Genomic DNA, 21,864 nt, shown 5'->3' with positions numbered 1-21,864 from the left:
TATAAAGAACAACAAAATAAATGCAGATAACACGCAGATATATATTACAATGTCTCCAGGAGACCCTGTACAGGCTCTTGGTAAATGCATTGAGGAGATTAATAACTGGATGTGCCACGACTTTCTCCAGCTAAACAAAAACAAAAGCGAGGTAATTGTCTTCAGAGCCAAAGAGAAATGATTACAGGTCGCCACAGAGCTTCAATCTATACACCTAAAAACTGCCAACCAGGCCAGAAATCTGGGTGTAGTGATGGACTCAGACCTAAATTTGGAAAAACACCTGAAGGCAATCACAAAGTCAGCCTACTTTCACCTTCAGAATATATCAATGTTAAAAGATCCGATGTCCCAGCAGGACCTGGAAAAACTAGTCCATACATTCATCTTTAGCAGGCTTGATTATTGTAACAGCATCTTTACAGGTTTACCTAAAAAGTCAGTTAGACAACTGCAGCTCATTCAGAACTCTGCTGCTGGAGTCCTCACTAAGACCAAAAAAGTGGACTTCATCAGTCCAGCTCTGAGGTCTTTACACTGTCTGCCTGTCCATCAGAGGACAGACTTTAAAGTTCTGATGCTGGTCTGTAAAACTCTAAAAAACTGAATGTTCTAGGACCAGAATACATCAGTGACCTGCCGACCCAGGATGAACCTTCCAGACCCCTCAGGTCATCTGGATCCGGTTTCTTTATCAGTCCCCAGAGTCAGAACCAGACATGGAGGAGCTGCATTCAGGGAACATCTGTAACATCTGGGGACACTTCGGTACACTAAGATGGCCTCCTGTTGGACGGCTGACTTGTCCATCCGTCTCCCTGCTCTGTTCCTCTCTGACTCACCGACGCCGTCCGGTCAGGGAGCTGAACCCGGTGAAGGACCGACTCCTGAAGACCAGACCTCCATCTGAGGGGGAGTCAAAACGCAGCTTCACCGACATCCTGAGGAGACAACGGAGGGTCCCATCAGCACCTGAACAGCTTCCTGTTCGATCATACTGAAGACAGGCAGGCAGACAGAGAGGCAGATAGACAGGCTGACAGACAGACAGACAGGCAGACAGACAGGCAGGCAGACAGAGAGGCAGACGGACAGGCAGACAGAGAGGCAGACAGACAGGCTGACAGACAGGCAGACAGACAGACAGAGAGGCAGACAGACAGGCAGACAGACAGGCTGACAGACAGGCAGAGAGGCAGACAGACAGACAGACAGACAGGCTGACAGACAGGCAGACAGACAGACAGACAGACAGGCAGACAGACAGGCAGACGGACAGGCAGACAGACAGGCAGATAGACAGGCAGAGAGGCAGACAGACAGGCAGACAGGCTGACAGACAGGCAGACGGACAGGCAGACAGACAGGCAGATAGACAGGCAGACAGACAGACAGGCAGGCAGACAGAGAGGCAGACGGACAGGCAGACAGAGAGGCAGACAGACAGGCAGACAGACAGGCTGACAGACAGGCAGAGAGGCAGACAGACAGGCAGACAGACAGACAGGCAGACACACTGACAGGCAGACAGGCAGGCAGGCAGACAGAGAGGCAGACAGACAGGCAGACGGACAGGCAGACAGGCAGGCAGACAGACAGGCAGACAGACAGACAGACAGGCAGACAGAGAGGCAGACAGACAGGCAGACACACTGACAGGCAGACAGACAGGCAGAGAGGCAGACAGACAGTCAGACAGACAGACAGGCAGACAGACAGACAGACAGGCAGACAGAGAGGCAGACAGACAGGCAGACACACTGACAGGCAGACAGACAGACAGACAGACAGACAGACAGACAGACAGGCAGACAGGCAGACAGACAGACAGACAGACAGACAGACAGACAGACAGACAGGCAGACAGAGAGGCAGACAGACAGGCAGACACACTGACAGGCAGACACACTGACAGGCAGACAGACAGACAGACAGGCAGACACACTGACAGGCAGACAGACAGACAGACAGACAGACAGACAGACACCCCCCCACCCCTCGCTGGATGCCAGCTGCTTCCTGTGGTTCCTGTAAATGCTGAGTTTGGTTCAAACTAAAACATCTTTGTGTTTCAGAAGAGTCACCGTTAGAACCCAGTCCTGGTCCTGGTCCAGACTTTTATTCAGACCGAATGTGGACAACAGTCTGGTGCTTGTTGTCTCAGTTCCTGCTGATTCAGCACTGAGCTGGTCCCGATTTTCCCGTCTTGCTCCACGGCACTTCAACAGACAAGGCCGAACCCCCCGATGGGGATTCAAACCGACATACTCTGTCACTGAAAGTGGTTCAGAATGACCCAGTTTGGACTCCTGACCCAGAAACTGAAACACACTCTGGTCCTGATGCCAGAACCAACACAGTTGCTAAGCAACAGAACACAACACACAGAGATGGAGACTAAAGTTAGCCAAGTGAGCACTTCTGTTGTACCACACTGTGGGGAAGCCCGGCCAGAGCGGGAGTCCAAAAGATTGTTCCGACCCAAAAGATGTTTACGTACAAAAGAAAGTGTCACCATGATACACATCTCACAAAAAAAAGTATAACTCCAAAAACAAACAGTTAACTAGGCTTAACTGAAAAAACCAAACTTAAAGTGCAGCATCCAGCTACACGTCTCCTCTGAAAAAGCTTTTCAGCTTCTCCGTTAGCCTCCTTCTGCCATCACTACCAAATATCAGAACAACAACAATCCATAGATGGACCATACAAACAGGAAGTGGGCCAGCGTTTCGTCCTTTTGTCCCTGGAACACACACAATGAAATTAATTCACTAGTTGAAACTTGATAATTCAGATTTTTTTCTAGAATTCAAAGTTTTTTATTATATTTTCATTATTGTAACAGACAAATGAACACCAAACACAGACAATGGAGGTCAAAACATTAATAATGGTAAAAAGAATAAATAAATAAATACATTAAATTAAAATGTAAAAAAAAAAAAAAACTACCAAAACTATCCCATTTTTCATTGTCACAGTTTCATGCCAAAGTCCCCATCATCTGTCTTCCACATACTTCGTGTGGGAGCTTGGGGTTCCTTCCAACACCCTTAATTAGACCCATTCCGTTAAGTCTTGATGGTGTAATTTCTATGAATTATTTTATCCTGGATAAATTTGCCTCTGGCTTCTCTTATGAATTCTTCAGTGTTTGAAAGAATCCCCTCCATGTTTTTACAACCATTATTATTTATCCAAGGACACATCTCACACCATCTTGAAGCCTTATGATGTATTTTGGGTAATTGTAAGTAGCATTCGATCGGACTTCTGTCCTGACCAATATTAACCACCTTTTTAATACAGTGTCTAATTTGTTGGTACTTCCAAAAATGGCCTCTACCCTCCAATTTAAAATTTTCTTTAAGTCTAATATACAAAAGAAAATTGCCATTTTCAAATTTCCAGATGTGACCAGTGCAGGGTCTGTTATTGCTATTACCAGGTCTACAAGTCAGCTGGCAACCAAAAAAAAATCTATTTGTGAGGAGGATCTGTGAGAGTGAGAATAAAATGTATGTTCCCGTTCTCTCAGATTTACTGGTCTCCAATTATCTGTCAGACCTGGTTCTTCCTGTAAAGTATCTCTGGGGGATGTCCCTGTTCTGACATTACTGTGATTGAAATCTCCCCCTAAAATAATCTGACCATCTGTATCGCCCAGCATTTTGTTGACCTCATGAAAAAATGATGTTTTCTCTGTTTGGTGCATGTAACTCCATTAATAAGTGCTTCCACAACCAGGATCCGTCCGTGAGTCCTTAAGTTGACTGACTATAGCAAAATTCAGTTTTTTGTCGATGAGGATAACAAGCCCACAGCTCTTAACTGAGTTATGAAAGACCTGACCGACCCAAACGTTTCATTTTGAAAGCTTCATCTTGGTCCCTGAAGTGTTTCCTGAATATATGCAGTATCTGTACCTTTAGATTTACGATAAGTGAGTCTGTTTCGTTGAATTCATTTAATTGTTTTGTGTTTATTTGGTGTGCTACATTAATATTCCATGTCACTGTATTGATATGTCCACTACTCATTACTTCCAAGGAGAATAAACCTTAGTCTGCTTCTGCCCTCTAAAATAATACTGTTCCTTACTCCTGCCATCATGAAAATGGAAATGAAAATGCCTCCAGAACCAGAACCAGAAACAGAACAGGGACATGTACAATAAGAAGTAACAGTAAGTCCAAAACACGACGGCGTAGTTAGCCTTGGGCGCCATGATTCCGGTCCATGTGGGTTCTATAGACGGTACCAGCAGCGCCCCAGAGTCTCCGTCGTTCTCCAGCTTCCTTTGGGTCAGTTTCACCTGATGGTCCCACAGAGCTTTCATCATGGGGGGGAACGCTCCTGGGCCGTCCTCCCCCGCACCGTAGAAACTTCACCGGTGTCATGCCAGCGTTGCTATGCTCCACATCACAAATACGACTTCCCGTGTTGTAAAGCACTTTCTGTGTTTCGGGTTCTGTTGTCCGATTTAATTGTCGCCACTTTATTCAGGGTCAAACTCATCTTTGAGATTTCTGCGATGTCCTCCATGTTGTTCCTTTGGCTAGCTTCGCTGTAAGTGGGGCTAACAGGGTTAGCTTGTACGGCAGCTTAAGTCAAGCTTTTTGTCGGCTTGGTTTTTCCTGGTTCACTGTGTGGTTCGGACCGGCCTGACTTCTTGTAACTTTGACTGCGCAGAAGTATGGATTACTTATGGCATGAATTAAACTTCCACGGAGAGTGTCGTTGTGCTTGGCGGGGAGCGGGAGCGGCCATTTTCCAGGTTTCCTCACGTGACTGGATAATTCAGGTTTTATCTGGAAACTGTGGTGTGTAACCAAATAACCAATTAATGTAAAACACTAACAAACCTGCACACAGAAAAAAGCTGGAATTTGGCAAATGAACACGAAGCAATGGAGAATTACATCCAACTGTCCACACACACGTTTGGTGTGTGTGGACACCTGTCTCCGTTTCTGTCTCCGTGTGCATTCTGTGCCCGGCTAAGCTAAGCTAAGCTAAATTCAGCTTCTTCGGCCAAAATGGCTAAAATGTCCCTCCTCCTCCTCCCTTATATTGAAGTCTATGGGAAAATGTCCCTCCTCCTCTCTTATATTGAAATCTATGGGAAAATGTCCCTCCTCCTCCTCCCTTATATTGAAGTCTATGGGAAAATGTCCCTCCTCCTCTTCCCTTATAGTGAAGTCTATGGGAAAATGTCCCTCCTCCTCTTCCCTTATATTGAAGTCTATGGGAAAATGTCCCTCCTCCTCCCTGATGAGTTTCTGGTCTCAGTCTGAAATACAACACAATGTTCATTTAGAAGGGAAGGGGAGGGGTTGTGGGCGGGGCTACTGTGACTGACAGACCAGATCACCCAATCAGGACAGCACAGACCGCACAGCACAGAACTCCTCAGATCTACCTTGTCCCCCCTAATCTGGTTTCTCCTGGTTTTCAAAGAACAAGATGGCCGACAGGAACAATACAAACTTTGTTGAAGTGGATCTGGAACATTTTGTGTTAATGTTGTTCTGATTCTTGTTGCTCTGTTTTTTTTCTGATTTCTGTCACATCTGCAATGTAAAACTGCCCTCGTTCTTCCTGTTGTGTTTATGTTTCATCTTTAACCGCAGCCTCTCCTCTGTCCCGGCTTCATGGCCCCATGTGGTCTCGGGTTTACAGGAAAACCCCAAATTCCTCCCAACAAACAGAAAGTGATGAGAAAAATCTGATGCTGTTGGTTTTTGTTTGTTTTTGTTTGTACAACTCTCAGATGTTTCAGTTTGTGCGGAGACATCAGCTTCACTTTATTAACCCAGAGTCCCGGTCCAGGTTTAGACCCACTGATCCGGTCCAGCTCTCTGTTCCTCATGGTCCCTTTTCACCTGAAGGTCCTGTACATTTTTCTAATTCAGTAATCTGATTTAGTTTTTTTAACCCTGCAGCGCTGCCAGCTGATTTCACTGGTGATTAATTAGCTGCTGATTTGGCCGGAGGCGTCACGGAGTGCAGCTGCTGCAGCTTCAGGGGGAAGAAACATTTTCCTGCTTCTAGTTTGATCATCGTGTGACATGACAGACGAGAGCCTTTTTTTTTTAGTAAATAAGACGGTGAAGGTTGTAATCAGGTTTTACTGATGTTCTGACCAGAAAATGAATAACGTCTGGAATGTGATTCAAGTGTGAGATGAGGGAGGCACATTCCTCGAGTGATGGAGTGTGTGTGTGTGTTCACAGTACTTTGAGCGGTTTCTGGAGAAAATCTGGTGTGAGATCTCTTCAAAAAATTAGCCTTGACCTTTAAGTGATTTACGGGGTCCCGTGTGTTTAAGGCCTGTGTGTGTGAGTGTGTGTGTGTCTGGTCAAGCCACGGAGGTGTTAGCATGCAGCAGACCCTCATGAGGGGCCACTACATCATCTGTGGTGGCAGACACACACACACACACACACAGAAGTCTCCTCTCTTTGTGCGTGGCTCTTTAAATGGGGCCTCATTGTTAAGCTCTCTCTTCCAGTTCGTAATTAACTTCGTTCTACTTCCACATTTGCCTGGTTTTCCCTCCATAATGATCAGTTTTAGGAAAACCTCGGGATTAAACAACACATTGAGTCTTTGAGTCGTGAAGGACACATCTGATATTTCTCCAGATGGAGCTGAACTTCAGAATATTAGAAAAATAAAACGCACTCTAAAAGTTTTATATTGATTTACTACAAAAATTATCAGGTTAGATTAGCATGATTCAGATTAAACACAATTTTAATGTTGCATCTGTTCAATGTTAAAGGTCCGTTTGGTCTGAAGGTTAAAGGTATTAAAACTTAGTTTTTTTACATTATTAGATTTATATCTTTGTAACTGAATATATAAATAACACACAACTCCATCTTATATTTGTGCGTGTGTGTAACCAAATGCAGAACAGATTCGGTTTCTGTTTTTGTTTGTGGGAAAAACAAAAGACTGAGGAACGTTGTGTATTTACATCTGCAGTCCTCTGTGTGTGTGTGTGTGTGTGTGTGTGTGTGTGTGTGTGTGTGCGATCTTTGTTGTCCTCCTCATGGCCTTATTATGTTGTGTTCTTGTTCTCAGTTTGTGCGTCTCTCAGGGATCATGTGATCTGGGCTTTAAATTATTTTAAATGTTCTTCAAGGAATTTGTCCAGTTTCTAAATAAACACGAACAACAAAACATCTTTTATTGTGTGAGGAGCAGCAGAGAATCTCATCTGTGTGTTTTTAATTTTCTCTGTGAAGGAACATTTATCTTTATTCTCAGATCATCTGTGACGTTTGTCTACTCCTCTGTTTCCGTGCCAGCTGAAAGATGATTGGCTTATTGCTGAGGGGTCAGAGGTCACGGATGACTCAGGCCCCCCAGGGTGAAGAGCTATGCTGTTCCACACACACACAGCATCTGTAGTTGTTCAGTGTTTCTTTGTCTCGTCTGTTAACTCTGTTTATAGTTCCAGATTAAATTATGTCTGAAAAAATCCAGCAAACAAACGGACCGACGTCATGTGAGAGTGAAAGCTTAAAGAGTCTGTCAACAGGATTTTGGATAATGAAGTTCAGTGTATTGATGACGTCCTGCGTGGTTGTTATTGTTGGTTAACTCGTTCAGTTGTGTGACTCACTGTGTGTTTCTGACTCTCCTGAAGCTTTGTGAGCGGTGATGAACGACACATAATGCAGGCCGAAGGATTCGTTTTGGTCTGAGATATTGGAGGATCATCTCGTGGCAGCTTCAGGTCTCCACCCGACCGTTATCTGGATCTGTCCGACCCTGGACCAGTTTGGTCAGACAACCACGTCTCCGTCCTCTCTGGTGATGGAGACGTTATTTGGGTTCTTCAGGATTTGAGGATCAACCAGCTCATGTGGTCTAAACACAGTACTGGTCTTTGTTAAACCCACTTCCTTTTACTTCTGTCTAACATAACAACTTCCTGCACTCTCCAAAATAAAAGCCAGTAAGCAACAGATTCTGGATCTGGTCTTTAGACCTGATTCGCCTCACGCTGCTTGGTTTCCTAAAAAAATGGCTGTCCGACAAACCAAACAGCTCAAAGCAGCATTCATGTATCTGATGACGACACTTTGACCTGCTGCACCGTTTTTGCGTGTTGGTCCCACGCTGAGGTTTTATTTTCAGGTCATTAGATCGATTGTTGTCTTGAGTTGTGTAAATTGGCGCTGAGCTCTCGTTGTGTTAACGCCGGCTTTCAACAGGCCGCTCTGTCAAAATGTTTGGATTTAGTTTGGATTGGAGAGACAGGAGGGGCGCGTTGGGACGGACGTGATCGGGAGGTGAAACGAGGGCTGATGGGAACATATGATGGAGAATAAACATCAGTCAGCTCTACGAGTTCAGCTTCATTTCGTCATGTTCACACTTTTAGTGCTGCGAAGAAAGTTTGTTGTTCTGAAATTTACGTGCCAGAACATTTCTACTGAGCCATTTAAAGACCCCCTAACCCAAATATTTAAAATGTGTGAAAATCTTCTGCTGTGACTATTTTTTGATTGAAATTGTTTTCCCACAAAAAATTATTTAAAAAAGCTCTCAAAGAGGCTAAAAACACGTCCACTATTTCTCCCTCATTGAAAAATCCAGGTTTTATGAATATTCATGAGTATGCAGATGTGTCAGACTTGTGCCCGCCCACCGCCGCTGCCTGATCTGGGTTGCTCGGTAACAGCGGTGCGCTGTCCAACCCCAGGAAGAACGCTGGAAAAGCATCATGCTTCAAGATGAGCTTCGTGGCGAAACCCATCCGTTTTTTCTCCAGGTTCAAGAAGCAGCTGTCCTCAAAATGCCTGCTGCAGACCTGCGTTTTAGCCGGAATGTTTTCGGGGACATCATTCCAAATAAATTGCAACCATTTGTCCCGCAGTATGATCTTTTGGTAAAAGATGAAGGCTGGTCTCACGATTAGCCTCTCCACACCCAGACACAGCAAGCGCTCGCCATCGCCGTCTGTTTTACGTTGCTCCCACATTCCAGTCTCTGCATATATTATGTAAATGAACTGGGAAAGAAAATCCACTGGATTTGTGACCTATGAAATCCAACTGAGGCGCTGAAAAACTGGATCCAACTTTTTCAGATCTGGTTTTGAAACTGCATTTTCAAATCTAAAATGTTCAGTTATGGCGCACACTAGAGACTTTGCAGCTGAAATGTCTTGTAGCAGAATCCAAACACTATATAGACATTAATAATTTGAAAAACTCACTTTTTGTGTTAGGGGGTCTTTAAATTAAATAAACAAGGAATAATGTTTTGCTCACTGAGTCGGACCCACGCTGGCTGTTTCTCCCTGTTTCCAGTCTTTATGCTAAGCTAAGCTAACTGACATTCGACTCAGCAAAGAAAACCTCTAATGTAACAAAGAACGAGTTATTGAGCTCAATTAAACAAAGTCCAAATAAAAGGTTTTATAATATTATATAATGCTGTGGGACGTCTGACCACACCCACAGCAGTGATGTCACTTTGTGCTGACATATCTACAACACAGCAGGAAGGAGGACAGAGGTTAAAGGTCATTGTTAAAAAGCCTTTAAACTCCAACAACACAGTGAGATAAATAAAAGTTGTTGTTGCTTTTAAAAGCTTAACTTTCTGTTCTTCAGCAGGAAGTGATGTAAAAAAGAAGAGAAGCGGCAGGTCTCCTCGTTTGCCTCCATCGCTTGTCTCACTTCTTTTAACCCTTTTTGAAACCCCCTGCTGTGTGTAGTGTTGTGTAGTGTTGTGTAGTGTTGTGCAGTTCCTGTGTGTTCAGGCCAAACGAAGATTAAAAGACTCTTCAGTAACTCGATCTGTTAAATCTATTGACATAAACTCCTTAACAGAGAGCGGACATCTTTATCTTCCTGAGGAAACACAAACATCTGGACACACACACACACTTGATGTCCGTACGCACTCGTCTTCATCTACAAAGATGAAGAAACATCTGGCCCCTCCTGTCGACTCCGTCTGTCCACATCTGTGTGTCCTCGTCCTGATCTGATTATCTTCGTCAATAAACAGCAGAGGGAGAAACTATGTGAACCAGCTGAGTCCAGCTGTGAAGTTCCTTCGTCTTAAAAACTTCAGAGTTCCTGGCTGATGTCCGTCTCCCCCCTTTCCTTCGTTCTTACACTGTTGAATCAGAACCCCCCAGCCATCTCAGGCTGAACTCCTGGTGATGAAACATGATGGTGGATGAATGACAACTGTTGTCATAGTTACAACATTAGACCTCTGGATTGTACCAAGTGCAGCATCCTACCTCCATCACCATGGTTACAATGATTTTATCATGTCCGTGTTAGGTCCAACAAAACTTCACTTAATTAGATATCAGTGGAAACAACCTCCACTCCCATCGACATCATGTCGAACGCTAGCCGTTGCCCAGCAACAGAACCAGATGATGAGGTCATCGAGCCCTGCTGACCTCTGACCTCTGACTACTTTCTGTTTGTTTTCAGCTGAGTCAGATAAACCGTCACTAACGCTGGAAGTCACTTCGTTGTCACACGTTATTTAAACAAAGAGAAATAAAGACGAAGCCTGTTCGTCCTTTTTTGTCTGAGAAAAAGAAAAAGAAAAGGAGGAGGAGACCTCTGGGTTTGTAATCACTGTCTCTCCAGTCAACACACACACACACACACTCCAGCATGATGACACTGAAGCTCCGCTGAGACGACTCAGTCAACGTCCTTGAACTTGATTTGAGACACTAATAGATTGAACAGAAGCTGCAGGAAAAGATGGAGTCCACCATGAGACCGTTCCAGCCGGCTGGGCTCCATCTGAGCCGGCGAATTTAAAGCTGTGATATACGACAGAGAGCAGATGGGATTAACAGCTCTGCTCCTGAACGCCACTCCTCCGTCCTGAAGCCCCCTACAGGTGACAACACAACCTGTTCAAGTTCCCCAAAACCATCAGACAGCGGGATGTTCAGTAATTAACGATGAACTGAACCAGAAACCTGTCCTGGCCTGATCAACACGTTCTGTCTATATTTAGGAGGAAAAGTTCTTTTTTAATATTTATTCTCTGCTGCTCTGCAGAAATAAGGTGGTCCTCAGTTTCTAACCTTGTCTGTCCAGGTGAGACCCCTTTTACAGGAGCAACAACCTGACAATCTGTTGTGTAAAGCAGCTGACAGCCCACTCTTCTTCTACGGGTGGAAAAGCGGTCAATCTGCTTTTGTTACTGCGCTTATACCTGAAAAATTTGATTTCCCAGAGTCACCTGTTTGACCTCTGACCTTTCAACTCAAAAATCTGAGCTGCCCTGAGGACGAGGAAGGACACGTTATTAGAGTTTAATGAGGTCAGGAGCTGAACTGGAGCTGTGTTTACACTTCTCCGTCAGGACAGAAGGACTCTGAGTAACGACAACAGCAACCAAAAATCACAGCAACAACAAATCAGTCCTGAAGTGAGATTCAACGGGCAAACACAAGCTGACACACACATCCTATGTACAAGAAAATAAGAATACAGGTCACTGTGTGTGTGCAAGAGTTGTATTTGATACCCAGCGTCCCTGCAGGGAGGGAGGCCAGTGGGTTCAATCTGCACAGACACACACAGCAGGTGGAGTCCTGATGTCTCAGCTGATTAGAGCCTGACGCTGATTGGTTGTGATGTGATAAATTGTGAGTCTGTCTCAGTCAGTTTTGTTTAATTTAAGCTTTTTTAATGATGTTGATGTCGTTGCGCCCTCTGAAAGTTGTTATCTGTGTAATAAAACCGACAGCAGACACCTTTAACCTGCAGAGAGCGTCCCCGAGGACTCTGGGGCAGATTTTTCTTGCAGCTTTGGTTCACAAACATTCAGAATGTGAAACTGTAAAAACAATCCCATCCCTCCGCTTCCTTTAACCCCCCATGTCTGAATAATACTGCCTTAATTTTTCAGCATTTCTGAGCGTTAGAGGAGCTGACGTGAAACCGGAGATGTGACAACGAGGAGAGTGCGTGAACGTGCACACAGATGAGACCCCCTGCAGCTCGGAGGGTCGAGGTTTGGAGGTCTGCAGGACTGTGGGGACTCCTGTTACAACATCTGCCAGAAGAAGTGATTCCTCACAGATCGGCCACAAAGTCTCAAAGGTTTGTGGTTTTAGTGCAGCTCATTATCAGGCTGAAGCGGCTGATTTCTGTTTCCATGTTTCAGGACCGTTCTTCTCTCATGTCGTCACTGAAGGGCCTGGCGGAGCTCAGCCAATCTGGAATTTTCACCCAAGTGTGAAATGGAAATTCTTGTCCTACCTCCTGAGGCCACGAGACAAAAATGACGTTTGCGAAGGATGGAAGTGGAGAGTTGGTGGTGGTGGCTCAGTGACAGCTCATAAAATCCAACACCTGGGACGCATTGAAGCTGAGACAAATCAGCTGTGATTTGTGATGCAGTCTGAAGCTGGAGAGAAGAGAATTTTCCTTTTCTGCTCAGCAGGTGGAAGAAACTCTGCTGGTGGGGCGGCTGAAACCTGTTGAGACAGGCAGCAGAGACGGAGCAGGACAAGGAGAAACTCCTGCTGGGTGACGGACAGCCAAGTATTTTTCTGCGCTTATTTTTCTTTATTTCATGGTGGAAATGATTCTTGCTGTCATCTTGAATGTCTATTAAATCTTCAGACCTCTGAATGCTTCACATGCAGCCAGTCAGTAGAACGTACAGATGTTACATGAATGCCTCGTGTTCAGTATTCCTTCAGTAGCTGTTTGCAGATTTCCTGTGAACACAACATTTACCAATCAGCCGGCGTTCCCCGGACGCCTCACACACAGACATCCATGAGATGGTTCAGTTTGTTGTGTTGTCTTGTCGCCTCCTGCTGTGGGAGGGAACATTATCTTGTATCAGCGGTAACCAGAGAAGCTGCTGGCCTCGTTCAGAGGAGGAGGACACGTGCTGCTAGATGATAAAACACAAACACACAAACTGTACAAAGTGACACACAGAACACGTGAGTTCAGCTTTCAGACCAGAACATGTGATTGACCTTTGACCCCAGGTGGTCAGTGCTGCAGCACTTGGGGGGCTTGTAGATCAGCGTGGAGTCTGGATGACCTTCAACTGTCAAACAGCCTGTCTGGCATCTGCTGTTACACACAACATGTGTGTGTTTGTGTGTCTGTTAGTGTTAGTTGTCGATGTCCCGCTGCTTGAGTTTTGTACATGTTGGTGTGAGTTCAGTGAAAGACCATCAGAACTGTTGTGATTGCGTCCCACTCTTTTTTAAAACTCAGCTTATTATCCTTCCTGAATGGGAATTTCTTTTTTGAGGCCTAAACAGGTTCCAAATTTTTGCACTCGTCTTCTGTTTCTGTGTGACATTCACTTCTCACTTCTATCCGACCAAAGCCGATCCATCTACACACAAAAACAACTCTTTGGTGCCGATGTCCACTTTTTCCCGACAACTGAACACAATCAGTCACACTTGTCACTCCTCCAGGCTTAAACATGGCCACGTTAGTGTCCTTTGTCTTATTTTTCTTCTGGTTTAGTGTAAATTACAGAGACAATGTAAGAAATAAATCAAAGCAGCAGTTAGAGAGAGACAAGACAGCCGGACGTGTAACACAAGACACAGAGCTGGACTTGATCCTGCTGCTGCTGTCAGGACTAAACCTTCAGGCCCAAAACCTCCAGAGGAGCCGGTCTAAAGGAAACCTGACGTCACCTCAACATGCAGCACGCTCAGAAAGAAGGAAAACTTTGTGTTTCAGTGAAAACAGAAACCGCTCTGTGGTTCATTTAGTGTGTTCGGCCGACCAATCACAGCTCTGCTCATTTCTGCTTCATTGTGCTCGAATATCTGCGACAGATTCATGAGAGCTATAAAACTCAAACTGCGACGATCATGTGAAGTAGAAGTTGAGCCTTGTTCAGCGCTGAGCCCCCGACCACAGAGAGCCCGCATGGGTTCTACAGTTATACATCATTTAACAGCTCCGTGTGTGTGTGTGTGTGTCACACACTGTTGCTCAGCCGACCTGCACTTTAGCGAATATTAAACTCTGAGATTTCTGACTCACATTAGCAGCTCTCTTGTTTGCTCAAGGAGCCGTTTCCACCTTAAATCATAAAACATGTCGGACTGAAATGTGTTTAAAATCATCTGGGATTGTTTAGCTAAATCTGAGTTACACAAGATGAAAACACAAAGCAGCTTAAGTGCTGCAACAATATCAATAAGTACTGAAGCCTCTCAGATCCAAATCAGACGCACAAAGAGCATCAACGGAGGAATGTTTGTACAAAAAATTCACCCTGGACAGTCCATCAGAGACAGACAGACCTACGGACAGTTCAGAGTCACCAATGAGCCCGAAGACTCCACACAGAAAGGCCCCTTTACAAAATGGACTTTTTGTTGTATCTCTGGAAAACATTTGGAGTAAATAAGTATGCAGAAGACTCACAAAGTCGTAAATTCATGTTTAATTGGTCATTTTTGGCTCTTTAATTGGATCCAATCATGACTGAGGTGGAACTGTCTGAGTCCCCCCCCAAAAAAAACCCTGAATGTCTGGTAATCACATATAAAGAGCTAACGTGTCGGACTTTTACTGCAGTTTCTCTTTACAGGCCAACAACCTGTAACAGGAAGGTTTAGAGAGCAGACTGGACCACTTTCAATAAAAAACAATGTCGTGTGTGTGTGTCTGCTCAGATCACGTTGATTCTTACAGACTCTTAATTTGAAGTGCTGACCCGTTCTGTTGGTTCTGTCTGATGAAAACGAAGCTCACTGGAGTCTTTTACAGTCAAAACCTCCAAGTCATGAAAAGGTGGAGCGGTCCAGCTGTGGGGGGGCTGCGGCCCCAAGTGAAGGGGTTAAAGGATCACTTCTCTGTTAGGGACTGTCAGTCAGTCCCCCCCCCTGCCCAAGAGCAGCAGGAACCTTCAAACCAACCCGGACTCTGCCTGGACTCTGAACGTGGGCGGTGACGGAAGTGACAGACAGCCGTCACCTCAGCTGGGGGGGATCCAGACGAGGAGCTTCAGTTGGCTCAGGAGTCTGACGGAGGCTTTCTACTGATGTCCAACTGCATGGACTGCATGTCCCATCTGAACCCTCAGGAGGAACTGATCTGAGACCAGAACCTAAGACATGAGAGCAACCTGCTCCGTTCTTTCATCCTCAACAGAACACGAGGACTGACTCATGTTTACCAGGCTGTAAACATGTTTATTTCTGACCTGATGCTGGTTTGATTTCGGAGCCCAGGATGTTTGTGTTTTGACTGTGGGGGCGTCCAATGTGGCCGTGGACGGTTGAGATCAGTAGCCGTGTCACATGTTGGAAAGGATGAGTCTCCAAAACAGCAATCTAGAAAACGGCTGAACCTTAAACTGGACGCAGGAAGGAGACGGGAGCCTGCTCGGCCTCAGCAGGACCCAGACCGACCAGCTCAAGGCTGCCAGGTTTCAGGAGTGTCACCTTCACACCCGTCATTTAACGGGCTGCAGACCTGTTCAGACTGCTAATTCTGGACCAGTTCATGGACCAGTTGGGCTGATTAAACCAGTAAGGGAGTGGGAGCCCTGAGCTGCCTGACACAAAAGTCCCTTTATGTATTTTAATAAAATAAAGGAGTGTGTCTGTGTTTCCTCCCACTTCATTTTCACTGTGGCGGCTGTGGAACAATGGAAACGTCTCCGTCCAAAAACTTAACGTCCAACATTTGCAGCTGAACTCACTCCCACTCCTGAACGGATCACTTTCCTCATCGATATGAAGAGGGTCGGAAACACAATCTGCTTTTTGAATCCTCTCTGATGATACTTTCCATCCAGGGCTCTGATTGTGTTTGATCAATCAATCGAGATTAGTAAAAGAATCAGTTGACACCACTCTATGGTCCAGATGATAGTTAGCTTAGCTTAGCATAAAGACTGCAAACAGGGGGGAATGTTAGCATTCCTCTGTCCACTGTTAACTGAACTTCAATGCTCCCCTTCAATCCAAAGGTGGACCAGTTAGTTGATATATTGAACCTGATTGTCAGGTAGGTAGTCAGTCAATCACATCGTAGCCCCGCCCCCAACCCCTCCCCTCCTTCCTACAGATTGTCCTTTTGGCTGAACTCGACGGTGGAAAGAATTTGATCTGTGGCAGTGAATCAGCGGCTGAAGCAGCTTTATTACGCCTCCTGTCACCAAAATGAAACTCCTGAAGTAAGAAAGACATTGCAGGGAGTCCTGGTTCTGGTCCCGGTCCCGGTCTGCAGCCAGAGACTTCCTGGATCTGGAGGTCAGAGACCCATCAGGTCTGAGCGCACACCGATGATGTCATGTGACTAATTGGAAGCAGCACAGGTACGACGTGTGTGTGTGTGTGTGTGTGTGTTCAGAATTCCAACCTCAGTGATTTATAGCAACAAGTTCATCCTGTCAACAAAGCAGCTCTATTCCCAGATGCTGAGACCTCCATTTATCATCCCCTCCACACACACACACACACAAACACACACCTCAGAGTGAAACACACATGAAAAGGTGATAATTCACCTAACAGCTGTTTCAGTGACTGCAGACACACACACACACACACACAAATCAAACACTCGTCTGCACAAACAGCAGCAGGATCGTCTCATATCTGCTTCTACCTGTGGCCTCTAATAAAGATATTAAAGTGTGCCAACAAATCGTTTTTAAAGCAAGAAATTCGATTTCATTTGAATTTGTTCGGCGTTTCGTCCTCCTGACTGTCCAGGTGGAGTCCAGAAGGCCGAGCTGCTTGTTTGTTCACACTGATTATGCTGATGTGTCTGAATTAATGAGGTGGCGAGTCTGTCGATGTAAAAACATGATGCTCCGCTAATGAGAGCAGGAAGACACCGGGACGTCTTCATCAGCTGAAGAAACATCGGTCACCGACTTTGAATGTGTTTACACGGTCTATTTTGGGACTGCGGACAGTGACAGGAAACGGGACAGAGTTCACGTTTCTGTTTCCCATGATGCTTTCTGGGAGACACACTGGAAGCTGTGTGACATGCCATCTGTTAATGAGCTTAATTCCTCTCTTTGCCCCCCCATTTCAAAATCCCCACCAGCCTTCATTGATGAAATATTTACAGAGCAAGATGTTTTTTATGAGACTGAGTCGCCTTCAAATGCACAAACACAAACACAAACACAAACACACACACAGGAAGCCCGGCAGTCGGTGTGTCACACTGACAATAAACATGACAACACTACATATCTGCATGCCTCATTACACCACAAAGCCAAACGTCATTAATCACACAAAAGGCCTTGTTGGTTTAAAACATGCCGCCATCTTCACCAGATTTCCTCTCACGTATGAAAGACGTGTGTGAATGCAATCGAAGCACAACTGGACCAGAGACGTCCCACAGAGTCCACACCAAACAACACCCCTGAACTCAGAGGACCAGGACTCAGCTCCGAAAAGAAAACAGAGTGACCTCGACCCGGCTTGTTGTGTTGATGTTTTCTCTGGCAGCTCCTCAGTTTGAGCTGCACTCACTCAGGAGTTCATGAGAAATGGGGGGGGGGGGATCGGACAACAACAACCAGAAGAAGAAGATTAGATGAGGACGAGGACGAAGGCGATCGTTGGATCGTTGGTTCTGGTGACCGATTGGCTGCTTTGGTTGATGGACTGCATGTCTTCTGTCCGACGGTCCCCTTCGGTCCAGTAGCTGCAAGTCTCAGCAGGTTTTTGTGCCCCCCCAGTCCAGCTCAGGTCCTGGCTGGACCATCAGAGGCCAAAGACACAACACTGTAAACAAACCTGCAGAGACACTGACCCACAATCCACTGAATGTGTGTGTCTGTGTGTGCGTGAGATCGAAACTTCACATCTACAAAACCAGGTTGAACCAAACTAACTCATGAAATCTGGAAACTGGACTCAAACAACATTTTTCCAAACTCAGCAGTTCTTCAAACAAACATCACCGACTTCATCAGAAACACAAAACAAACCACAAACTTCAGCTCACAGAAACAGAAACAAAGAGACTCAATCAGCTCCTCGTTTTAATCAAAGTTCAGCCTCATCAGCTGGTCCCAGGACACATTTCAACACTGAAGGAACCTTTAACGAGACATTAAGTCCCGTCTTGAAGTCTGAATTACATAATTAAGCCACGATTAAAGCAGATTAAACTCACCTGATGGGACGAAGAACCGGTTATTCCCAACTGTCACTCCACCGCCGACCGAGCGGACGAGTCATATCCAACACTGCTGGGGAGCCTCACGCCTCACTTCCTATGTGTGTGTGTGTGTGTGTGTGTGGTGGGTTTGGCAGCTGCCTGCTCCGTCCTGATAGCGTTCAGAGTTTCAGTGGAAACAGCTTCTTCACATCCTCTTTCAGCTCTTCTCTTCTTTTTCTCATTCAATCTGTTTTCTCTCCTGTCATTCTCAGTTTCTGGTCTTTAACCCTTCCTCCTCCTCTAATCTGTCATTTCCCCTTTTTCTTGGCTTTTCTTTTCGTTGTTCTTTTCCTAAAAATCAAACCTTCTTTTTCCCCCAAACTTTCCTCTCTCTCGTTTCTTTCTTTCAGTTTTTGGGTCTGTTGGAGAACCCCCTCTCCTTCCTCCTCCTCCTCCTCCTCCTCCTCTCTTTTCCTTCCCCTCCCCCGTCACCACTTGCTGAGTATCATGTTTGGCTTTAAACTAAAGAACTTGGCTCCGGCTCAGCAAACATACATCAGTAACTCTGCTGCCTAAAGTCCCGACTGATGGACGAGCATCTGTGAAAATAAAGACATTCAGAGTCCGCTCATCTGTTTGGAAAAGTTTATCAGCGAAGTGGCAACGAGAGTCTGAATCCAGAAAAGGAAACAGAAACAAAACAACGTTAAGGAAACGTTTCATCATCAGGTTTTGTCAGTAAATGTTCACTTTGGGTTTTTAAAAATGCTAAATATCCCCGAAGTCGTCATTTCAAAAGCTTTGTCTTCTTCCTGGCTAAGCCCCGCCCACCACCTGCTGGTGAACAGGTGAACTAGCAGGAACATCTCAGATGAGCTAACATTAGCTAACATTAGCATTAGCAGCTGTTCATCTTTACATATAATACGTCTTCCAAGCATTTCGTCTTCGGGACAAACAAAAGCAGGGCTAACTGGTTAGCATGCTAACTTTAATTTTATCACAATTTAATGCTAATGCTAGCTGTGGACCAATAACAAAACAGTTCCTCCTTCAAGTCTTTGCAAGTCTCCTTTCTCTGTCTCCATCAGAAAAACATCATAAACGTGAACAATAAAAGAAATTCAACAACAAACTTTTCCAGCGGTTTCGTTCAATAATCACACACTGATGTGTGTTTACCTAAAGACAACACACCGTGCACACACAACTACACAAATCAGATGAGCGGCTGAAAATGACATCACTGACGCCAGCTGGACTGTGTCACCAACACAACAACTTTCTCTTTAATTGGAGTCAGCATCTGTCAGTCGCTTTGTTTTTTCACACGGCATCATGGGAAAGCCACTTCGTCTGTGAATGAAAAACTGAAAAACACAAACATCACAGCCAAACAGAGCCCGAGTGTCATTTCAAGTTCTTCACAGAAGACGACAAATGACAGGAAAAGGAAAAACAAACGCTCCCGTTTCCATCAGAATGTTTGAGTGGAAACACTGAACTGCTCAGTCACTTCCTGGTGGACCGTCTGGGGCTCAGCTGTGGACCGCTGCTGGTCCACCAACCACACTTTGATTTCTGCACACACATTAACCTGTGAGTAATCTGTGAGTTTTGGCTCTTTGATAACCTGAAATTAAACCTCTGACATAATTCTCTTAGTTCTGGTTGATAAATCAGACACACACGCACCCAAGGTTATGAATACATGAACATTTCTGTCATCGTTTACGGATCTTTTTATATCTTATTAGAAACACAAATGTACACAAATGCACATACCATACGCACCCACACACACACAACTGGCTGCTAGCACAGGGATATACACACGACATTTACTTCAGCTGGCACATTCATTTCATAAACACAAACACACACAGACACATGGCAGGCAGAGATAAGGAGGCGACGGCTGCCTCCTGTGTATCTTCACCTCCACTCCCTCACTGAGCAGCTGACGCGTCCACTCGTCTTTTATTTCTTCTTCGGCTCGACTGGACGTTTGTTCAGGATGTTGAACTTTGTGGTTTCTTCATGGAGACCATCCCACCATCATCTAAATAATAAACAAATACAGAAAATTATAATTTCATATGTATATGAGTGTATCCATAGTAAATACATATATTTATTTACATATTTGTATACTGTGTTGTTTATCTATTTATTCCGACGACTACTTCAGTTCAGTAAATTAGGTTGGTAAAGTGATTAGATCCATCTGAACTGATGCAGATTTTTTTGCTTTATTTAATCAGTGAAGATTTAACATGGACATTCAACATCAACTTTTTAGAATCTTCGGTGACGTTTTCCTTCAGAAAGCAGCAACTAAAGTGACTTTTGGGACAAACTTGAACTTTCCTTCAGACTTTAAATCTGAATAACAAACAGACATAAAAATAAATACAAAATACAATTACAAAAAATAAATGCAAAAATGCAGGAAGAAAGGTGATACGTAGGTAAATGGAAAAATGGAAAAAAAAAACAATTTTCATTTTTGCTTTAAAATTATTTAATCATTTTTTTAAATCATTTTTTACTCCACACGGTCATGTTCATACTTCCACTCATCATTCTTGTATTTATATTATATATTATCTGTGTTGTTTTCTTACACCACCTTTAAATTTAATATACATTTTATTTATTTTCTCATGACTTGAGAACAACATTACACTTGAAAACTGATTAAAGATTTAATTCGCACACATAAAACTGATAATAATAACATAATTAATGGTAGAACTATTTGGATTAAAGCTTCAGGAAACAGCCTGAAAGTCACCAACTCTTCGACAGACTGATGAAGATCTCTTTTGGTCAGAAACAGAAAGCTTCATTCATTTTAATCTCTGTTTCCTGTTTCCTCTCCTGTTGGATCATGATGCCCTCTGCTGTTTCTGTCCTGCTACTAAAGCTCTCCGTCAGCTTCCTCACTGTCAGTAAAAAAAACTTTCCTCATTTTGTCAAAACTGCCAAAAACGGCATTCTGATGAAATAAACTGAATCTGAAAGTTTTAAAACTTTAGTCAGCATGACTTGGTCTGAAACGGTGAGATAAGCACCACCTTTATTTGGATGTAGCCTTTTTTTTGGGACTTTGGGATAAAAAGATTCATTTATTAACTCAATCATATCATCATATTTATATTCATCTATTTATACATTCATTGGCAAATTTGCTCATTTCAGGATTTCTGTATTTCGTGCTGTATTTACTGTCCTTTCAACTATCTGGCTGGTTTCTGGACTCGTTTTTGAAGCCAAAAACAAAAAGCACTTCTGTTTTTCATTAGTTTGTTTTTGGCAGGTGACCCCGGCTCACTGCTGCCCCCCTCTGGACGTTCATGTTCAGCCTCCAGCAGAAAGATGTTCATCAGTTCAATAAGTGAAGGAGATCAGGAAGAGGAGTCCGTCAGCAGGTTCCTGAACAGTCTGGACCGACCCGGTCCGGTTTGAAGGGATGATGAGGAATGCTGCTGCATTCAGGACCAGGACCAGACCAAGGTCAGCTGAGGTTAGAGAAGAAACACGACGCTTCAGAGATTAAATGTGATTTTTGGCTCTTTCAGGAGCTCGAAGGAGGAAGGAAGAAAATCCCCTGAAACTTTTTCCGTGATGACATCACAGCCTGGACCAGAGAGGAAGCACACTTTTCTGTTCCTGTCCTCGGCGTTCACAGCGTTCTCCCCAT

The 21,864-nt window shown here is 44.5% G+C and overlaps 1 protein-coding gene across 2 annotated transcripts in view; it reads right to left on the bottom strand.

Annotated features, from left to right (window-relative positions):
• Nucleotides 1-18,551, bottom strand: part of ripor3 (RIPOR family member 3) — a 28,680-nt gene extending 10,129 nt beyond the window's left edge. Inside the window, exons 1-2 of one of the 2 annotated variants that reach the window (XM_029502379.1) lie at nt 18,174-18,551; nt 843-941 (exon numbers count right to left, since the gene is read on the bottom strand). In XM_029502379.1, the coding sequence (XP_029358239.1) occupies nt 843-940 (98 nt within the window). In that variant the 5' untranslated portion in view covers nt 941; nt 18,174-18,551. The remainder of the gene's footprint in view (nt 1-842; nt 942-18,173) is intronic. The other variant, XM_029502380.1, reaches the window with a different exon arrangement.
• Between the last annotated feature and the right edge of the window lie 3,313 nt (nt 18,552-21,864).

This window comes from Echeneis naucrates, chromosome 5, assembly GCF_900963305.1.
Source record: "Echeneis naucrates chromosome 5, fEcheNa1.1, whole genome shotgun sequence".
Lineage (NCBI taxonomy): Eukaryota > Metazoa > Chordata > Actinopteri > Carangiformes > Echeneidae > Echeneis > Echeneis naucrates.
Note: the sequence above shows the minus strand (reverse complement) of the source record. Positions and strands in the feature narration are given on the sequence as shown.